The following is a 21627-nucleotide window of genomic DNA, read 5'->3' as shown; positions in this document are numbered from 1 at the left end:
TTTCCATGGTGCAAAGTAAACCTGGGAGCTCTACACTATAATGGACTCAACGAGGGTGGGCGAGTCAAACTCCACCTGGATGTACTTGTCAGCCTAGACATTTTCGAGTATGAAAGGGGTTTGGACTCCAGGACGTCTAACAAGCTTTGGGAATGGGGGGATTATCCTGGATCACTATCCTAAAATCTAGGAGGGTTACTATTTTTGAACAACCCTGAATGGAAATTCCATTTGTCATTACACTTGTAAGCTAGGCAAATGGGGGGACTTGCTAAAGCACCTTTGACAGAATGTCTATGAGTTGAGATATTTTTAGAGATGAAGTTTATGTGGGGAACCATCTCTTAAGTTGGGACAAATGGATCAACGTGAGACAAATGGCCTCACACTCGTCACCTCAGCTCTTCACTTGTCATTATAGCTTTCTCTTTCAAATTTCACTCATGGGAGCCACAAATTCATAAATCGAACCCCCCTTTCTTCATTTGTAGAGGCTCTCTTGGTGGAGACTAGCCTCCTAATATGATGGTCGCTCGCATTCTTGTCTACAACACTTTATGGAGAGTTCCTGCTCTCCTTCACTCCCCTTAACAGAAGAGTTCTCTATTTCCATAGCTGCTATGCCGAGCTGTACCGGCTGATTTATGTACTATACCGGTTGCATTAAGTGATGTACCATTTGATTTGAGGGCTGTATCTGCTGTACCAGCCTATGTACTTGCTGTATCGGCTGAATGGAGGGCTGTACCGGCTGATTTGAGAGCTGTATCTACTGTACCAGCCAATGTACTTGCTGTACCAGTTGAATGGAGGGCTGAACCGACTGAATGGAGAGTTGTATCTGCTGTACCAGTGCATGTACTTGCTGTACCAGCTGAATGGAGGGCTGTACCTGATGTTTAAAGACAATTGTCACCATTTGGCCACCCAACTGGTCCACCCGTGCTTTCTCATTATGTATGCACATTGGACTGGCGTCCATGGCGGTTGCATATGTTGGGGATTGATGCCACTCATGTGATACTGTGGACTTGGCTTTCTGTTGGGACTTGTGCTTGTGAGTACATGCCCAAAAATGCTTGGAGGATTGGTAATCCATTGGGTTTGGTACCTCGTGTACTTGCTTGAAACACGTCTATTTTGGTATAGTCTCATGAAGAGAGATTGTCCATACCAATGTTGCTTTGCAATTGAATTTGCATGCTGTTTTCATGCTTGTCTAACCAATCTGTAGTTCCGGGTAAGGGGACGCCCGACTTGAACCGTGCGTGTGAAACTGTCTGCCGACATGGTTATGTGGCATGTGACAGGTGTTAAGTATTGGTCAAAACCTAGCCTTAGAAACTAGCACTAATTTATAAGTGAGTGTGTACACACTTTATTAAGTTTTGGGCGACCAAAACTCACTTATAAAATATGACCAGCCTGTGTTCGCAGACACTGATATCCCGAGGTGGACAAAACTCAATGCCCATCGCCCAGACCTTATCCCCTTTGTTCAAAGAGAGCAACCAGCCATGTGTCCATCCCAGCTTGCACCACAAGTCACTTGTCCTCTTTGCCTGACACCCAGGGTGGACATCTCATCATCTCTTCTCTCTCTCTCTCGCTAGAAGTACCTTCATGAGGTCTTTTGGCTGTATTTTTTGCACTTTCTCCTTCCCAACTCCATAACCAAGCTTGCTAGTGTGTTTTCCAAGCTTCCAAGAGTGTTTCCAGGTGGTATTCACTCCCCTACACACTCCCAATGTCTCTTATATTTGCTGTAATTTATGGTCTTTTGGCTGAAAACCTGATTTCAGCCTTCCTTTCTCAAGTTGAACCATAGGGGAAGCTTTCCTAGGGTTCCCTTCATCGTCTTGAAGACTTTTGTTCACGAAGATTATGATAGCTTGAAGATTTCAACACTCCAGACGCTTCCATTGCGAAGACTTTCGCTGTCATCGACTCTGCTTGGAATTGGAAAGCTTTAATGCTTAATTATGGAAGCAAGTAGGAAGAGGGAGGAGCACGACTCCATGTTTACATACCTTGTGTAGTGTTTTCTTATCCTACATGCTCTCTTGCAGATTGTTGTTACCATGTGTTGGTGGAACAATAGAGAGCAGATGGTAGGGAACATGGGCACTTGAGAGGGTAGTGTGATTTGCAAATCTACACCGATAGCCATATTGTTTGCAATACTGTATTCATGTGCATTGGTATGGAAATATGGTCAGAAATGCCCATGACACTATGTACTTGATTCTCCCAAGATTAATATACTCTATTTAAGGGAGGGCCAGCTGTTCCGGCTAATTGTGTCTCTTGTCAATTCAGCAAATTACATCTTGTATTGAGCTTGTTGTCCATTAAATCTTGCAAGCATTCCACACCAACCGGTGGAATTACATTGGTATCAGAGCATACGGTTCTCTTTCACTGCTATCGTGTGAAAGACGATCACTGTGAACATTGGCTGTCTCTACACTTAGAACACTATGGACAACCATACAATGAATGTTGAAGATGTCAACACAAGATGCGGGGACAATGAAATGCATGCTTCCAATGCTTTACAGGAAGAGCAAACTCATGTGGTGCTTATCAGGGAGCAGAAACATGTGGGATAGCCGTTCAATGGCAAAGAGAACGCAGGAAGAAGAGTCCATAGCATAGTTGCATTCCATACCCGTACTCATCCGATGAGTACCTTCAATACTTTCCGTACCACTCCATACGTACCGTACCTCGTACAGATAAGATCTTCGTACCAAATATGAGGTTCAATGTACAACACTTATTTGACCCGTTTTTTAATTATTTTAGTCAGTGGTCATTACTCAATAGTTAATAGATTGGTTTTCATTTCAGTATTACCAGAAATCATGGTGGATCATAAGAAATTAGTGTCATGATTAAAGCATAATAAAGAGATTAATGAAAATAGATTAACACTAATCACTTGGGCATAATGTGGAGAGCAAAATGATGATAATCACACTTACGTCTTCATTGATATATCATATGATGCCTCTTAAATAAGCTAAAGGTACAACGGATTAGCTCAAGGCTAAACATTATTAGGGATGGGATTAGGCACTAACAAGAGGTGCCCCTATATTCTCTCCCCTTGATTTGTGGATCTAGGTACCTTTTCCATCATTCTCTCCATTAGGCTTGGCTCCATGTGCCCCACTTGCATTTGGTGGAGATTCCCAGTACCTTACCATTTTACCATGCTCGGTTTACATGTCCACATAACCTTAGAAATATATTCCATGCTAATGTGTGAACATGTCATGGAGCATTTCCAACACCCTCCTTGATCCATGGCATGGAGCATATTCCAACACCCTCCTTGATCCACACATGGCATCAACATAAAAATGAAAATGAAAATAGCATAGCTCCTAGATGAGCATGGCTCTACATGAAGCCTACATACTAGACTTTTATAAGCATATTATTCCACATAATCATAGCTCTAGATCCCCCATTCATCATCATAACATAAGAGGCATGAACCATGGCATAAGAATTATCATAGACATCATCTTTTTCATCTTCATCTTTGTTTCCATCCATTTTTGCATCTCCATCCGCATCTTCATCTTGCATAGCATCTTTTTCTTCATCTTGGCATTGCACATAAGCTTGACATACATGCATTTCCATCATTCTGGCATCTTGACAAAGCATGTGGGCATTCCATTTTAGCATCCTCATAGTGCATGAGCCTGCATGACCATGGCATGTAGCATAGGCATCCATAGCATAACATCCATCACCATAGCATTGTATCACATGAATATAGGCATGAGCTAGGCTTGAAAGCCATGAGTGGGTGGTCTTACTCATTATTTGAGCAGTGCCTAAACCTTTTTGCAAGAGATATTTGAGATTAATGCTTAATGATGTGGCTTAATCAAGTACAAAACCCTAAACTTCCCCTTTATGAGCATGAAAAATAATGTACCTTTGAATAGCAATAACTCAAATGATGCCCAAGAGATTTGCCCAATGTGATGAAGGGGCATGTAATAGCAATGTATTCGCATGATTTTATAAACCATGATTAATTCTTCTTTATCACTAATTAATCAAAAGGTAAAAAAACAGACTTCTGACTTTACCCTAGGCCTGAAATCAAGTTTTGGCGCCGTTTTCTACTGAATCTGAGTGCATATAGGCATGTTGGGAATGGCCTAAAACCCCTAGGGCTTGAACCTTGGCCTTCACTTTTGTGAGGATGAGGAGAAATGACAGTTTCCCCCAAATTCAATTGTGTGGGTTGCAGGCGCAATGGCGACGAATTGCGCAAGCTTCTGGAGCTGATATCTGGTTCGTGGCGATGCCCTAAGCTGAGGAGGACACCCCTTCAAGGGTTTCATCAATGGATTAGAGGTTGAGGAGATTTAATGGCATCTTCAACTGGGGGTGCAGTGCAGCAATAGTGAAGTTGGGTGAAAGTGAGATTAAGTGCTGCTAATGAGATTAAAGAGCATAATCATGGGCATGAAAATGATTAGAGAGATAGAATGGGTGAACCTAGCTCTGATACAATCTTGAAATCATGGTGGATCATAAGAAATTAGCGCCATGATTAAAGCATAATAAAGAGATTAATGGAAAGAGATTAACACTAATCACTTGGACATAATGTGGAGAGCAAAATGATGATAATCACACTCACGTCTTCATTGATATGATGCCTCTTAAATAGGCTGAAGGTACAATGGATTAGCTCAAGGCTAAACATTATTAGGGATGGGATTAGGCACTAACAAGAGGTGTCCCTATATTCTCTCCCCTTGATTTGTGGATCTAGGTACCTTTTCCATGATTCTCTCCATTAGGCTTGGCTCCATGTGCCCCACTTGCATTTGGTGGAGATTCCCAATAACTTGCCATTTTACCATGCTTGGTTTACATGTCCACATAACCTTAGAAACATATTCCATGCTAATGTGTGAACATGTCATGGAGCATTTCCAACAATATATATATATATATATATATAGTAAAAAACATGAACGTACTTAAAGTACTTATCTTGATGCGTACTTTACGTACTCGTATCGTACACGTACCATACCGCACCGTACCTAAAGTACTCAACCACTATGGTCCATAGCCTCAAGGGCTGAACTTTTTTTCCGAGAAAAGATCCTTTCATTAGTTATAAAAAACGCCCACTGGGCTACAAAACTTACTCGTATGCAGGCTCTTCTTTATGCATAACAAGAAGAATTGAAGCTCTACTGTGAGGATCCATTGGTACATGATTGTTTGAAGGCCAAGAAAGCTGATCTTTTATTGGCAATGATAGCTCAAGAGTTACACATGCCGAGAAAGATGAATCTTTTATTGGCAATGATAGCTCAAGAGTTGCACATGCAATCGAGGGATGCGGCACGTGCATACTTGGCTCGTATCGAGGATGTCTATGTAGAAAGGCATGTCTTGGTATCCCCACAGGTGGTTGAACAAGAACATATGTCTAAGAGGGTGAATCCTCATGCTGCCAGGTAGGTGTACCTTATGTAGCCCATGAAGGATGCAATGTTTATGGTAGTGGTGAAAATGTATGTCAAATGCCGTTGCCGGCTGAAAATGTGCATGCACAACACATGCAGCATGGGTTGCAATTTTCTGTTGGTGTAGGTATTTCGGGTATCTCTCATGCTACTCATGCCCTCGAGTGTGCTCGTGAGGGAGAAGTTATAGGTGAAAATGCAGCAATGTGTGTTGAGGGGCCAGCCATGCCTCATGCTTACAGGGCACATGTATCCTATGCCTAATGCATCACCTTTTGTTCCCAAAATGATGCTAGTCACATAGGGGCTGTCCCAATGAAGATAGATGCGGGAAAACATGTTGAGATGCAGGCTTGTCAGTCACGCAGTAGCACCACACACACCACCCCAGGGCATTGAGCAATGTCGATGGTTGGGCTCCCATCTCCAAGCCGTTGCTCCTCCTAAAAACCCAGCCGGAGGAGATATCTATGACAAGGTGCCACCACACCCTATATATGGCTCTTCGACTTCCCATGCTCTTGCATATGGGATAATCCACCACTGCTTCCAGTGATGTGATAACTTGAGAGTAGCTACGAGAATTGCCACCTCCAACATCCTCCTTAAATTCGATTAAACAGAGGTTAGAACCGCCCTACAGGCCGAGCTTTGATACCATGTCAAAGTCACGACACAGTAGCATGCACACCACCCTAGGGCACTGAGCAATGTCGATGGTTGGGCTCCCATCTCCCAACTGTTGCTCTCCCCAAAAACTCGGCCGAAGAAGATATCTATGACAAGGTGCCACCACACCCTATATATAGCTCTTCGACTTCCCATGCTCTTGCATATGGGATAATCAACCACATCTTCCAGTCATGCGATAAACCGAGAGTAGCTACGAGAATTGCCACCTCCAACAAGGCTAATGCATCAAAGTCTCCTGACTTCAAAGCCGGAGACAAATCTGTGAAATTTGATACATATCATGGGGAATATAATGCATCAAAGGCACTAGCTTTTATTGTCTAGTTTGATATTGCTTTTAGTGATGAGGATTTCACTCAAAAATCCATGGTCCAGCATGTTCTTGAAAGATACTGCTGTTCATTGGTGGCTTACTGATGAAAGAGTGCACAGAGCGGAAGCAGAGTGGCACTAGAATGTGCTGAAGAGAGAGTGCAAGAGAGAGAGAGATATGGAGCAAACTATGCTGAATATACTGAACCAAAACAGTCCCAAGCAAGAGACAGTGTTAGTCTCATAAGTGAGGGAGCAAATATGTACAAGAGTGAATGAAAAATGAGAGGCCAGCACCCACTATTTATAGTGGGGAAGTGTTGGCCGACTGGAGCTCATAAACAGGCCGACTGGAGCTGTTGGACATGGCCGACTGGAAAAATGCCAGAATGGCTGGGAAAAATCCCAGAAAAATAGTAAAAAGGGGTGGCCAGCCCACAAGCAAGGGCCATACAAAAGGGGACCAAATGGGCACCATAAAGGGCAGAAACTGGGGATGAAAGTGCAAACACCCCCTCTCAGCACCAGATGCTGAACAAACTCCGAGAATCCGAAGATGAGGAGCCAAGGAAGCCTGAGAAACCGGCTTGGTGAACAAATTTGCAGCATTCTCTGCGGAAGGACAATACTCCAAACGCAAATCTCCAGCAAGAACCCGTTCACGAACATAGTGATACTACAAGCATGAAACATAGGGTTCTTGGCGATGGCGATGCAACTCTGATTGTCATACCAAAGAAGAGTAGATCCGGTAGGATGACAGCCAAGCTCCTCCAATATTCTCCGCAACCATATCGCCTCACATGCAGCATAACAAACTGCACGGTACTCCGCCTCGATAGAGGAAAGCGCCACAGTAGGCTGCTTTTTATTGCTCCACGAAATGGCTCCAGACCCAAGTGAAAAAGCACAACCAGTGGTCGAACGCCGTGTATCTGGATCTCCAGCCCAGTCTGAGTCAGACCATCCAACAAGAGTGCGTCCTTGGCCATAAAAGATGCCAAAATCCAGAGTGCCATGCAAGTACCGAAGAACTCTGAGAGCACACCGCCAATGCTGCTGACGGGGTTTGGATGAGAAGGAACTCAATAAACTGACTGTGAAGCATATGTCCAATCGGGAGTAGGTCAACCATACCAAACAACCGACGAGAACCCGATACTGTCCCTGATCAGTCCCTGGAGAAGCATCAAGTGAAGAAAGCTTCTCACCAATATCCATAGGAGAAGATACTGGTTTGCACCCAGTCATCTGAAATCTGTCGAGAATCTCCCGAGTGTACTTCTGCTGAGAGAAGAAAATGCCCTTCGAGGTCTGCCAAATCTCAAAGCCAAGAAAATAATGCAAGAGGCCTAGATCCGTCATCTCAAACTCTGTCTCCTAAGCATCCATAACAGAACGGATCCGCACAGAATGAGAACCTTTAAAGATGAGGTCATCAACATAGACCACAATGATAACAATCAATCCCCTCTCAAGGAGGATGTAAAGGTTCGAATTTGCATGAGAACGGCGCAGGCCGAGCTTCCGAAAGAACTCATCAATCCTGGTACCAAGCCTGCGGAGCCTGCTTTAGACCATATAAAGCCTTCTTCAGCTGTTGGTACACATGATCCTGTTTGCCCGGAACAACAAATCCTGGCGGCTGATCAATATAAACCTCCTGTGTAAGCTCTCCATTCAAGAAAGCCGACTTGACGTCCATCTGGAAAATGGGCCATCTATGATGTCCTGCAAGAGCAAGAACGGTGCAAATGGTAGTCATCCGGGCCGTCGGGGCGAAGGTCTCATCGAAGTCGACACTAGGGCTCTGAGCATAACCCTTGGCAACAACCAACCTCGCCTTGTGCTTGTCCAAGCTGCCATCAGCTGGGAACTTTGATTCACCTTACGCTGCAGAGGCCGAGGCACCAAAATCCTAGTGCCATTCCGTTCGATAGCATCCAGCTTTGTTTGCATAGCATGATGCCAAGACTCATGTGAAAGAGCCTCGTCTACAGAAGTGGGATCAGAAGGACCATTAATGATTGTAGACATAAGAGCATAATTAACAAACATGTTGCCCTCATGAATTTGTTTTCCTGTAACTCTGGAAGAACGCCGAAGAGAACCAGGCGGAGGAGCAGAAGGAAGCTCACGTAACCCAGAGTCACGAACTGTCTGATAATACCAACCAGGTACAAATCTGCTCGAACTCGCCGGAGGAGGAGCAGGGTCATCATCATCTGACTGAGAATCCTCAGTTGGAGGTGTAACAGTAACAGCGGGAGCAGGAGGAGGAGGAGGAGGAGGAGGAGGTGCAGGAAGAAGGAGCTCACCACTCCCCTCTAACGATGTAGGAGTCTCGTCGAACACCACATCAGGGCTCACAACAACTTTACCAGCTTGAGGATCATAAAGACGATATGCCTTGGACAGTGCTGTATCCGAGAAAAGTCATGCGCTGAGACTTCGAGTCCAACTTGGAGCGGTGCTCCTTAGGCACATGAACATACGCCGTACATCCAAATATCCGGAAATGAACAACGGAGGGCTTCTCACCATGGAAAGCCTCATATGGAGTTTTGTCGGGAAGAGCAGTAGTAGGAGACCTATTCTGAATGTAGACAGCAGTGGAAGCCGCCTCAACCCAGAAATGTTGAGGTAATGAAGAATGCTCAAGCATAGCACGGGCCATCTCCATAATGGTCCTGTTCTTCCTCTCAGCAACTCCATTCTGTGATGGAGTATATGCTGTAGTAAGCTGTCTCCGAATGCCATGTGTCTTGCAATATTGCTGAAACTCCTGGGATGTGAACTCACCCCCTCCATCGGTCTTGAGAGCCTTGACCGAGTGACTGGTCTCTTTTTCGGCTTTCCAATCATAGAAGCGATGAAAAGTCTCATCCTTGGTCTTCAGAAAGAAAACCCAAGTATATCTGGTAAAATCATCCACCATCACAAGCATGTACAACGCCTTACTCAAAGACGCGGTACTCATAGGACCACATAAGTTTGCATGAATGAGAGCAAGTGATGTCGAAGATCTGTGTGTCGCCTCATTCGGAAAGGCGGCTTGGTGTTGCTTCCCCTGTAAACAAGAGGAACAAGCAGAAGACGGAGCCTTGATGGTCGGTAATCCATCAACCAACCCATCCTACAAAGCTCACTGCAAAAGCTGATAGCTCAAATGGCCAAACCGAGCATGCCAAAGAGCAGAAGAAGCACCAGAAGAAAGTAGAGCGGTTAATTTGTAGAGGCCACTATCTTGGACTCCCTGAGCCAAGATGTTACCAGTCGCCTTATCACGAATGGTAATCTCATAATGAGAAAAGATCACCTCCGCACCCTGAGCTGTAAGAGCACTCACTGACAAAAGGTTAAAAGCCAAATCTGGAATATACAGAACGTTAGAGAAGTACCTCTTGTCCTCGTCAGAACGGAAGATGGGGATAGTGCCATGACCATGCACTGGCACAGAAGAAGAATCACCCAGAGTGATCTCGCCTGATCTGGCAGTGAAGTCCTCGAACCAATCTCGATGGGGTGTACATGTTTGATGATTGTGCAACTGAGAACTTCATATCTACACAAATGGCAGGTGCTTTGGGTATTGAAGTGGGGGACATGGATCCTCAAATTGAAGGAGGGGCTTCCTTTGTTGGTAGAGAAGTGCAAGTTATGCCTATTATTGGCAAGTTGCACATACACATTCAAGGCTATATAGATCATGAGAACTTTCTTGTAGCGCCTTTGAATGGTTGTGATGTATTGCTTGGAAAGCCTTAGCACACACGCATTGAACGGCGCAAGACTTACAAGACCAACAGGATCACCTTCATGCATAAAGACCGAGAGCATGTGATTGATGCTGGTGAAGAGGGTGATACCATTCTCCTTGTATGTCATGTACAAATTAAGAAAGTAATGAAAAAGAGTGTTTTTGCGTACTTGATTTTTGAACGGGATCATGTTAAAGAAACTAATGTGCATGTAAACACTCTTAGTAGTGATAGGTTGAAATTTTTGCAAGAGTACAATGATTGTTTTGTTGAAGAGTTACCAAATGAATTGCCACCCGTACAACCGGAAGATCATCGCATTGATCTTGTGCCGGGTAGCTCACCACCTAATAGGCAAGCCTATCGTGTGAGTGCATCCCAAAGAGAGGAGATCATGAAGTAGTTAAATGAGCTTCTTGAGAAGGGTTTGGTTCAACCAAGCGCTTTCCCATATTGTTCACTTGTCTTCTTGGTTCAAAAGAAGGATGGATCTTTTCGTATGTGTGGATTATAGAGCTTTGAATAAGCTTACCATCAAGAATTGGTTTCCGATTTCACGCATAGACGACATCCTTGACAAGTTGGATGGATCGGCATGCTTTAGCAGAATTGATCTGAAGAGTGGGTATCATCAAGTGCGTGTGGTGCCTGAGGATGTACATAAAACTGCTTTCAGGACAGCATTTGGGCTTTATGAGTATCTTGTTATGCCTTTTGGTCTTACGAATGTCCCAGCTACATTCAATAGAATGATGGATCCCATGTTCCGTGGGTATAGGAAATTTCCAGGTGTCTTCTTTAATGACATCCTAGTCTTCTCGAAGACCGAAGAAGAGCATAGTCTCATTTGGCTATTGTTTTTAAAGAACTCCATAATCATAAACTCTTCATAAATGCAAAGAAGAGTGAGTTCTTTTTGTCAGAGATACATTATCTTAGGAATATTGTGTCCAAAGATGGAGTGCAGATGGATCCTCCACAGATTGATGCAATTCGGAATTGGCGTGAATTGAGATCGGTGCATGAGATCCGTTGTCATGTGCACACCCGTGCCATGGCTAACCCTGTGCAAGAACAATTATCCTTGATTAGACAGTGTCTTAGTCAGAAAATCATAAACATCAGGAGCAACATCATCTTCATCAGCATTACCATCAACATCATTAGAAGAATCATTAATTTCAGCATCAGAAGTACCATCATTCACAGCATGAGCATCACTACAGCATGGGAGGTCACAAGGGGCCTGTCGGCTGGCAGCAAAACAGCCTGTCGGTTGACAGCCAGCCTTGTGCAGCAGTTGGCCATGGGCTACAGGAAGGGCAGCGAGTATGGGCAGAACCAGAAGATACACTCAGCATTTGATTGAGAATTTTAAGCCATGTTTTGTCCATGCAACTGGCCGACAGCTTTAGTGCTGGCCGACTAGCATCCCACACACATATATAAGCATATTTCAGCATTCAACATAAGTAGTCAATTGATAATCATAATTCAGTTCTAGCTTAAGTAAAGTGTATGTAGAAGGGGGCCTAGGTCACCCCTATGGCTTTTTGTACCATGGTAATACAGAAAACCTGACACCTAATCTCTCTCTTCTTCTCTCTCCTTTGTGTCTTAATCATATGATAATTAGCATCAATGTTCTTAATCATGCTTAGGATTGTGGATCAGTATAGCAAGGCTTCTGCAGATGCAACATCTATAGTTTTCTTGGATTATGTTCTTACTACCATAGGTTCATTTGGCACTTCGTATGGATTGCTTCTCCTTTGCATGACTTGACAAAGAAGAAGGCTACATTCAAATGGACTGATGTAGAGGGGGATGCATTTCTCAAATTGAAAGATGCAACTACACATGGTCTTTATGTGCTTGCCTGCAATTGAATTTGCATGTTGTTTTCATGCTTGCATGATCAATGTGTAGTTTTGGGTAAGGGGACGCCTGCCCTGAACCGTTGTGAGAATACGCAGCGGAGATGATGACCAGATCTGGGAACACAAGAGCAAAAACGCATGTAGAAAAAATATAGCACAAGAGAGAGAGAGATATAGGCGTGTAACTCTGCTCTATATACACAAGAAGATCCTAGAGTATGATACAACATGGAATGGGGGGCTGGGGGCCTATTTATATGGCCCCATATACCAATCGGCCTATGCTACAGGCAGCCGACTGGTCCTGAATCTCCACAACCAGTATAAACCTCCAGTCGGCCAGCTAAACTGAGTCGGCCAGAACAGGAATGTGGTCGGGTACATGAAGGTTCAGTCGGCCAGCAGAAAGGCTCTCCTGCCAACACACAGAAGCCACCCAAGCCATAGAAAAATGGAAAAAAATAGGAAAAAAATACGGAGAGTGGGAAAAAATGAGAAAACACCTCATAAGAGCGGGCACACCCACAACAAAGGCCTTGGTGTATAAAAATAGACAGGAGATGACTTCTAACACCCCCTCTCAGCTCCTGACTGTGAAACCAACCACAGGGAGCTGAGGTGCCGCCTGAGCAAATCCTGAGATAGCGACTTCGTGAAGAGGTCCACCGTACTGTCCTCCGTCGAACAGAACTCTAGCAAGATGTCATCAGCAACGATCTGTTCACGAACAAAGTGCCTCTGGATGACCATGGGTTCCTCCAGTGGAAGCCCAAACTTGCAATGCAACCTCTGCATCCTCACCACCTCACAAGCAGCATCACAAACAGCCCGGTACTCTGCCTTTGTCCTCGACAAGGCAAAAGATGACTGTCTCTTACTGCTTTGTAAAACTTCTCCTGGGCCTGAAGTAGATCTCCTCGTGTCCGGATCTCCTCCCCAAACTGAGTCACTCCAACCGTGGAGTTGGACTCCATCCAACAATCCCCCTCCTGTGTACAAGAGTCCATGATTCTTCGCATGCCAATCTGGTGTCCATCAACCAGATCAATGAACCATTCTGCTTTTGAGTCAAAGAGGCATCACACTGCTCACAAGGATCAACACCTGTTATGGTGCAAAAACAAGTCCTGGAAACCTGATGAAGACCACGCAAGGCCTTCTGAAACCTGTCAACCATCCCCTCTGGATCCGGAACCACAAAGCCTGGAGAAACCACCTCCTTCTGCAAGTAATCAACTGCTACCTGCTTGGCTTTCCAAGAGGTCATCTACAGGAGGTTCTTTGTCCCGAACACTACGAGACATCAGAGCATAAGTTACCTGTTCAGTTTCCTTTGAATGACGAACACAAGAACTACCAACATTAATATTGGAGAGTTCCTGCCAACTGCTACCATCTACTGGCAAGCTATCCACCATCTGGTCCCAGAAAGCCTGTACCTGCAGCGTATCCACACTTAAGTGGCCATTACCAGACTGCCACTCATCACAAACCCGAGGACCTGGGAGAGAGAGTGCTGAAAGCTTGTAAACTCCATTCTCCACTCCGCCTTCCCAAACCACTTGGCCTGTTGCTTTGTCCCGGAGAGCAACAAAATGCTCATCAAACTCCACCCGTACGCCAGTCTTGCAAACCAGATGCACTGACAACAGATGAAAACCAAGTGACGGAACATACAACACCTGGGAGGAATGCTTCCCCCCTCTGCCATCAGGAACTATCTCCATCTTGCCCTCACTGTGAACTGGGATAGTGGATGTATTTCCGGTAAGAATGTGACCAGAAAGCCTATAGAGATCCTGTAAACCGGAACGGGAAGGAGTCATGTGCCTGGAAGCACCACTAACTAGAATCCACTCCCGAGTATCTGTTGCGGAGAGTCCTCCAATCTCCTCCCTGCCTGTAGAAAATGAAACATCGGTGTCCACCACCTCCAGGTGCACAAAAGCCGGAGTCTTCATGATTGCTGCTGAGGAATCTTCACCCTTCTCGGTCTTCCGCTTGGGACACTGCCTCCAATAGTGGCCTTTCTCGCCACAATCATTACAGCTCCTCTCTGCCTTTAGTTTCTCGTGGTCAGTAACGGACTTTTTCTTAGAAGACTTTTCCGATGAAGCCTTCCCTTTGCTCGTGTTACGGCCTTTCGACCGTTGGCCAGTTAAGGCCTCCGAACCTCCACCCTGAGGAGGGTTCGTGAATCGTTCCTCCTTGGGCACAAGCTCCTCCCAAGTGATGGTGCTGAGTCTGCCACTGGTAATCAAAGACGAGTAAAATGTTGAGTACTGAGAGGGTAAGTGTGATAGCAACGTTATGGCCATGTCCTCTGATGATATCTCCTTCCCAGCCTGAAGAACTTCCTGCTGAAGAGCTTGCAGCTTGTTAATATGCTTCTGCATCGTCAACGACTTTGCAGGGTTCATAACCCGCATTTGTACTTCCAAGGAAATCCTCTTCATGGGCGATACCCTGTTGTAAAGAGAGGCCAAATGCTGCCATATACCTTTGGCCACATGATTGATTACCTGTGGTGTGCAGTTGAGAAAGATACCAGAGAGACATAATTATGATATTTATTTGGGACATGATCATGATATCTAGACTTATGGGACTATTTTGTCTCCCCATTTTTTTGGGACATGATCATGATATTTGGACTTATGGGACTGTTTTGTCTCACCCATTTATTTTGGGACATGATTATGATATCTGCATTAATGGGAGTGTTTTGTCTTGCTCATTTATTTGGGACATGATTTTGATATTGGTATTATGGAGACTTATGTAGCCTCGCCCATTTATTTGGGACATGGATTCTTCGAGTTATATTGGATCTTGTCTCACCCACTTGATGGGACATGATTATATGGCTTGAAGCTTAAAGTTGCAGACAACTTTTGAGAAGCTGGGGAGAATGTCACTAGCTTGGACATTTTCCAATATGAAAGGGGGTTTGGTGGACTCTAGGACGTCTAAATATTTGGGAAGTACAAGCTTTGGGAATGGGGGATTATCTTAGAATACAAAGGATCACTCTCCTGAAATCTAGGAGAGTTACTATTTCTAGACAACCCCAAATGGAAATTCTGTCAGCGTCGTTACATCCGTAAGCTAGGCAAATGGGGGGATTTGCTGAAGCACCTTTGGCTGAGCCTGCCCTTCACCTCCGGAGAAGTGAGAAACTCACTTTGATGGTTTATCTATGAATATTTGTGTACTAAGGTGACAGCTTTATGCATGAACCTGCACGTACTCTTGGGCGTCGATGGGTGAGCAGATGTCACAGCATGTAGTGCATGATGAAGTTAATTATTTGAAGCTTTGTGAGAGTATTCTCATAGATTCAAGATCACACTTTGGTTTTTGTTAAGTTTAGGAAATAACCTGAACTTCTTCTGGTATATATATATACATATATATTACTGTTTGCTTACTTTATCTCATTCCTTGCAGGAAAAGCAACCGCCTTGACGGTGGCTGGTCTGGTTGCAGGAGCTGTCTTTGGGGGAGCTGTAGAGTCATGGTTGCGAGTAGATTTAATCCCTGTTTTTGGGATTGGATCACCTGCTGTGGTTGTCAGTGAGTTTGTGCTGTTCTCTCTGTGGCTCTCATCTCTCTATTTAGGCTGATGGCATAGATGAGACTGTATGATGCAATTAGACCTTTCTGCCACTGTTTGAAAGCTTGCATGCATTCACTACATGGCTTCCACGTATGTGAATCAAAGACTCGTGACCATAAGTGATTTGACACGTGCTTTTCATCAACTGGGTATTGATTCGTTTGCTGTTACATGCCCTCATGTAAATTACAGGTCAGTTTGAATGTTAAACTTGTATAAGAGCTGAAGCTAATTCTGTGTCAGCTGCTGGACATTTCAACGCTCCCTTATTAGCATGTCTAGACTGAGCTGCTTTATATTTTAACATCTTCTCACTGCATTTATGATCACCTACATATCCTTCTGTGTTGCAACTTTGTACATTTTTATTTATTTATTTATTTTTTTGGTAAGGCTTGGCAAGAAATTTGAAAGTACGCTACTCACACACACTAGATGCCATTGCTTGCACAAGCGGAGATTGGAACCCATCACCTAGGGACTCCGAAACTCCTTCCTTACTACTTCACTAACCCACAATTAGCAATTTGTACACGGATTTCCCACAATTAGCAATTTGTACACGGATTTCCCACAATTAGCAATTTGTACAAGGATTTTCATATGCATGTGGCGTGTAGAATTGTGGTCGACCTTTTGCAAGACAACAAGAAGCTCACCTGATATAGCAGCTTTTCTTTGGTTTTAAGTGATAAATAAGGTAGTAATTGATATTCTTGTTTTCCTTTTTGGGAGAGTATTTGTTTAGTGATAGGCAACATTGTGTTGTCATGTGCATCACACATGTGAGTGGCACATAGGCATCATTAGTTGACTTAAGGGGAGTTTTAGGGATAGGATTGGAGCAGATTCGATAGCCCACTAGTTGGCGCCTAGAAGTGCCAAGGACATACACCCTTAGGTGGGACATTTATTGGGTATAGTGTGAAAACATTCAATGAAATGATAATATTTTTCAGTCTTAAAAAATATGGCCAACCAAGAAAGACCAGCCCTAGGAAACTATAGAAAGGTGATTAGCCTTGGAGCAACAGTTAATGTCAGTAGTAGTAGTAATATCTGAACCACCATTGTAGAGATTATATTAAAGCATATTTGATAGTCCAATAGCCACCTTGAAATGCCGAGAACATGCATGTGTAGATGGTGCATTTATTGGGCACACTATGAACACGTTTTATGGCATTTATGTAAATATTTTAGGGTTGGAAAAGAGATGGCTGATCAGCATATGCAAGTAATTCTTTTTAGATTTTTTGTGGAAAACAATAGAATGCTTTAGAAGTGCTTGCCTAAGGAATGCTTTGGAAGTGTTTGTAATGACTAGAGACCCAATTGAAAGCCTCATTTTCAACCCTTTAATACAACCATTGGTTGCAAGAACCTCAACTCATATTTAACAATCGGGGAACCAAGTGGAAATGCAACTCATTACTAAAAATTTAGTTGTGTCAGAATCATGGGTTATGAAGTTAAGCTAGATCTAAATCCACCTTTTGTGGAAGAAATCCAATATTCTTTGCCAATATATTTTTAGGATCATCAAGGAATTTCAATATCGGTGTTCCAAGTCGGGAAAGATAGACATAAACTCGACAATGCGAAGAGCTCCTCTACAATGCTATCATTTTCAAGAACTATACATAGTTGCTAAATGTCCTAAAAAAGGCACCTTGATTGTATAAGTAGTTATCTTGACCAGTGTCAGAAAAAAATTGTCCTTTAGTGTAATTTTCACAGCTCAAATTGAGAAAAACCTGTTGTAATTTTGGATGGCCTTGAACTTAAAGATTCAAAATTTTGAAATTTTACTTATAAAACTAGTTAAGCTATGCATTTTTTCAATAAAAACCAGTTCAACTTCAAGATCATCCTTTTTTTCACTAGTTAGAAAAAAACTTTATTTTTGAGAGTGACAATAGTGCCCTAAAAAAAGTACCTTGATTACACAAGCAACCACCTCGACACCAATGTCGCGATAAGTGTGGGATTGACCATTTACTTAAGGATTGTCCTTACACAACCATTGCAACCTTTGTTCGAGTCTTAGATTGAGCGTGCTCGCTTCTGACCTCGGCTCGAAAAACCAAAAAACCATTGCAACATGTTTCATTGATCCTGCAGCAACCATTAATATTCCCAATATTAAAAAAGAAAGAGTTACACGACCATTTGAAACATACCTAACTAAGGTAAGTTTCATTGATCCTAGTGCTACTGCTATGAAGAGTTACTGTAATTCCTTTGCGCCAAGTTACAAGCAAAGTAGCATGCAGGAGCTACCATTAATATTCTCAGTAATAAAAACTAATAAAAAAGGATTAATCATTGTAATTACTTTGCTTGCACTCACCAGGGTACAAGCAAATCAGCATGCAGGAGCTACTTATGTGATAAATGAGAATACATTAAAAACCATGAGAAGAAGAAGAAGAAGTGCGAAGAAGGTCGGTAAAGGTGACAAAAGAGTCGTCAAAAGTGGTTTTGATGAAGATACTGCCACCACGAATTTCCACTACTCTTTTTGAGAAAGATCAGATAATGGAGAAGATTTAAGCAGAGTGCAGTCAATGTTAAAATTGCTACTACTCTCAAAAAGAGACAATATCTTGAAGGAAGTGTAAAACTTGGTTTGTTAATGCCAAGAGAAGTTTGAAGCTAGAATGATGGCTAGTCAGGGCTGCGAGACAGTACATCCTTGTGTGTAACCAGTCCTGTAGTCTTATTAGATATACATCATTAAGTTATTGAATAACCATAAGGGCCATTGAAAGGAAGTTCAACCCTAATATGATGTCCAAAGTGTTGATGAGGATGGCATTATTTGCATCTTGAAGAGGTAAAGGTACCTCAATCACGTATCCATGAACACATTGAATATGATAATTTTGAAGAAAAAGCATACCCAAGAGATATTGAGAATCACTTTTCTATCTTTAGAAATGAAAATACCTATTCGGATATTACTTTAAGGGAATTCAAGTCTCTAAATAGATTTGAAAGACTGGATGGAATGACTCCTGCTTAAGAAGCTCAAGGACCCAGTGTCATTGAGAAACTTGAAGGATAGAGGTTAGCCATCATTTTGGTCAATAATCTTATGAAAACAATGACATGGATGCAATGCTGTTTGCAAAGAGAAGAGGTTGGAAATCCACTGCAATTCTAGATGGTGGTGTGATGTTAACCACTTGTTGACATGATTTCACGTGCCCATCTTACCGTAAGGTGATTTGCCATCTTACTCACTGGAATGGGAACCTATCTTTTGTAAGAAGGTGCTACAACATATAAATCTAGCTTGTGAGCTTAATGTCAAATAAAGACTTTGTGTACATACTTGCTTGAGACTAGTAATAGTGGTTGGACCATTTTTAACTTTTGGTCGGCCTAGTATAAACACTAATCACTTGTATGTAAGCCCGATTGCCATTACTGTGGTTGTTGGGTTGCTTAGTTGTGGCTAGCTTGGGACGAGCACAACTTAGGATTAACACCACAATGCTTGAAACTTGTGGCAACATGGTTTTCTTCCAAAGGGAGTGAACCTTGAGGTTCCTCGTCTTGCTCCTATTCCTTCACTAGAGCTTCACCTAAAGGTTGGGTGGTTTAATTCCCAGCCATGTTTACAGAACCACTTGGTGAATCTAGGGCTCAAAGGACAACAGCTCTCGTTTCTAGGGGGTTCGATGTTCCTCCATTTAATTGGATCATCTCATCCCAAAACTTATCAAGTATGTAGGCTCATGCATGTAAGCTCATGCTTGTAGACTCACACCTTTTTTTATAGAACTAGGCTCACATTTTTTCGTAGAACTAGACTCATGGATGTAAGCTCATGCTTGTAGACTCACATATGCAGACTCACACCTTTTTTTATAGAACTAGGCCCACTGATTTTATTTTTATGAAATAGGCCTAGCTGGGCATGGACTTTTATAAAATAGGCCTATGATAGGGTGGTTAAGAAATTATTGGACAATAATTTTACTTAATGTCCTAATATACAAAGGACAAAAAAATCCTTAGAATTTGTATTAGTTGACACAGATCGTATAACATTAAAGTATTTAAAGGACATGGATAGGTGTGTCCTTACAAGACTTCAAGGTATGAAATTATTTAAAGGACATGGGTAGGTGCGCCCTTACAAGTTTTCAAGGTAGTTTAAATCTTGGTATAATATTAGGTTTCCCTACCTCTAGATTCCCATATGTTAATTCACATGTGTTGACTCATGTTTGTTATCTCATGCCTCCAGACTCACGGCTCACATCTCCATGCTCACGTGTGTTGACAGACATCTTTTTTTGCAGGACTGTGGACTCACGTCTCCCAACCTAAGAGATGGTTTGGCATGGTTTTTGGTGATTTTAAAGATTTTTGGACTTAATGGGAGGATGATTAAGACTTCTAATCCTAGTTTAAGGTGTTTATACAAGTAATTGATTGTTTTTAGATAATTTTTTATCAGTTTTGCATGCTTCCAAGCTACCAATTCCAACAATGTATGAAAAAATATTAAATGCATGAACAAAAATTAATGTTTTCACTATAATCCACATGTAATTGGAGCTTAATGCTTATATTTTTAAAGTGGGTTCCATTTCTAATCACAATTGCTAAGCTATTCCTTATCTTAATGGAACAAGATAAAACCCTTGTGAGCTTCAAAATCATGCAAACCAGTTGTATCATTAGGGACAAGCATTCCATAAGACACCCAATAACAATAAGCACACAGTGTAAACAAGAGCCCCATGCTCTAGAGGAGCCTATTATTGAGTTTCTTCACCACAGAAACTGAGTTCCACTTTCTGTTTATTCCTCTTTGTTCAGGAACATGAGAAAGGGTAAAGAGCCAATGATTGGGACTACCTCAAACCTAAGGGATATTCACATAACGTGTCCTATGAGCCCCACAGCAAGGCTATAACCTCAAACCCAGGAAGGGTAAAGAGCTAATGATTGGGATTACCTCAAATGTAAGGGATATTCACATAATGTGTCGTCTTAGCCCCATAGCAAGCCTATAGCCTCAAACCTAGGAGGACAAGTGCCATTGGAAACTGCACATCACAACCCCATGGGGCCATAAATTTTAAACCCTAGGACATAGGTTTTTGCATAAACTTTCCCTTACATTCTACCACTACGTCGTGAATGCATAAAAGACATGCTGAGGATGGTGTTTCAAATGAGAAAAGGGATTGTTACTACAAACATGGTACCTAGAGGCGTTAAAAAATGGATGCAATCCACATCTCAAGGATGATGACCAAATTGGATGGTGTTGGAGATCCTATTTAGTATCTAGAGAAGTTTAATCAAGTTTGCAAAGCCATGAGAAGGATTGATGATCCCACCAAGGTCTATTCATTTGAACATGTTACAAGTGTGGATTTGAACTTGCCTTCTTCAAGGATTGTCTCAATAGAGTAATAATCAGCCCAGTAGTGGGTCAGAGTTTTAGCCACTTTGACGACGAGTATTAACTTGTCAAGTGTACAAGGAGAACTTATTCATACAGCCCCCCTTAATGCCATCACAAGGCTCCAAACTAAGACGAATAAGGAAAAATCCAAGGTAGGCAAGAAGTAGAAAGCCCAAGGTAGGCAAGAAGTAGAAAGCCCAAGCTTCAACTTTGAAGCCAATAACCAAAGAGCCTGAGGTGCAAGCCCTAAAAGGTATAGTAGCCCCTAAAAAGGTAAAATGAGTGAAATGAGAGGTCCAAAAGTAGAAAACATTGAAGAGCACATGAAAACGCATTGTACGATCAGTTTGCCACCAAGGACTATGACATCATGACTATCTAGATCACTAGGACATGATAGATAGATTGT

At 42.7% G+C, this 21627-nt stretch overlaps 1 protein-coding gene across 1 annotated transcript in view; it reads left to right on the top strand.

Moving 5' to 3' along the window:
- The window catches only part of LOC147634626 (protein CHAPERONE-LIKE PROTEIN OF POR1, chloroplastic-like), a 41389-nt gene extending 25261 nt beyond the window's left edge, over nucleotides 1–16128 (top strand). The window contains exon 3 of the mRNA XM_086803761.1: nucleotides 15616–16128. Within this exon, the coding sequence (XP_086659887.1) occupies nucleotides 15616–15791 (176 nt within the window). The 3' untranslated portion in view covers nucleotides 15792–16128. The remainder of the gene's footprint in view (nucleotides 1–15615) is intronic.
- The last annotated feature ends 5499 nt before the right edge of the window (nucleotides 16129–21627 follow it).

Source organism: Cibotium barometz, chromosome 10 (assembly GCF_041138505.1).
Source record: "Cibotium barometz isolate CiBa-2024 chromosome 10, ASM4113850v1, whole genome shotgun sequence".
In the NCBI taxonomy this organism is placed as follows: domain Eukaryota; kingdom Viridiplantae; phylum Streptophyta; class Polypodiopsida; order Cyatheales; family Cibotiaceae; genus Cibotium; species Cibotium barometz.
This window is presented reverse-complemented; position numbering and strand designations above follow the sequence as displayed.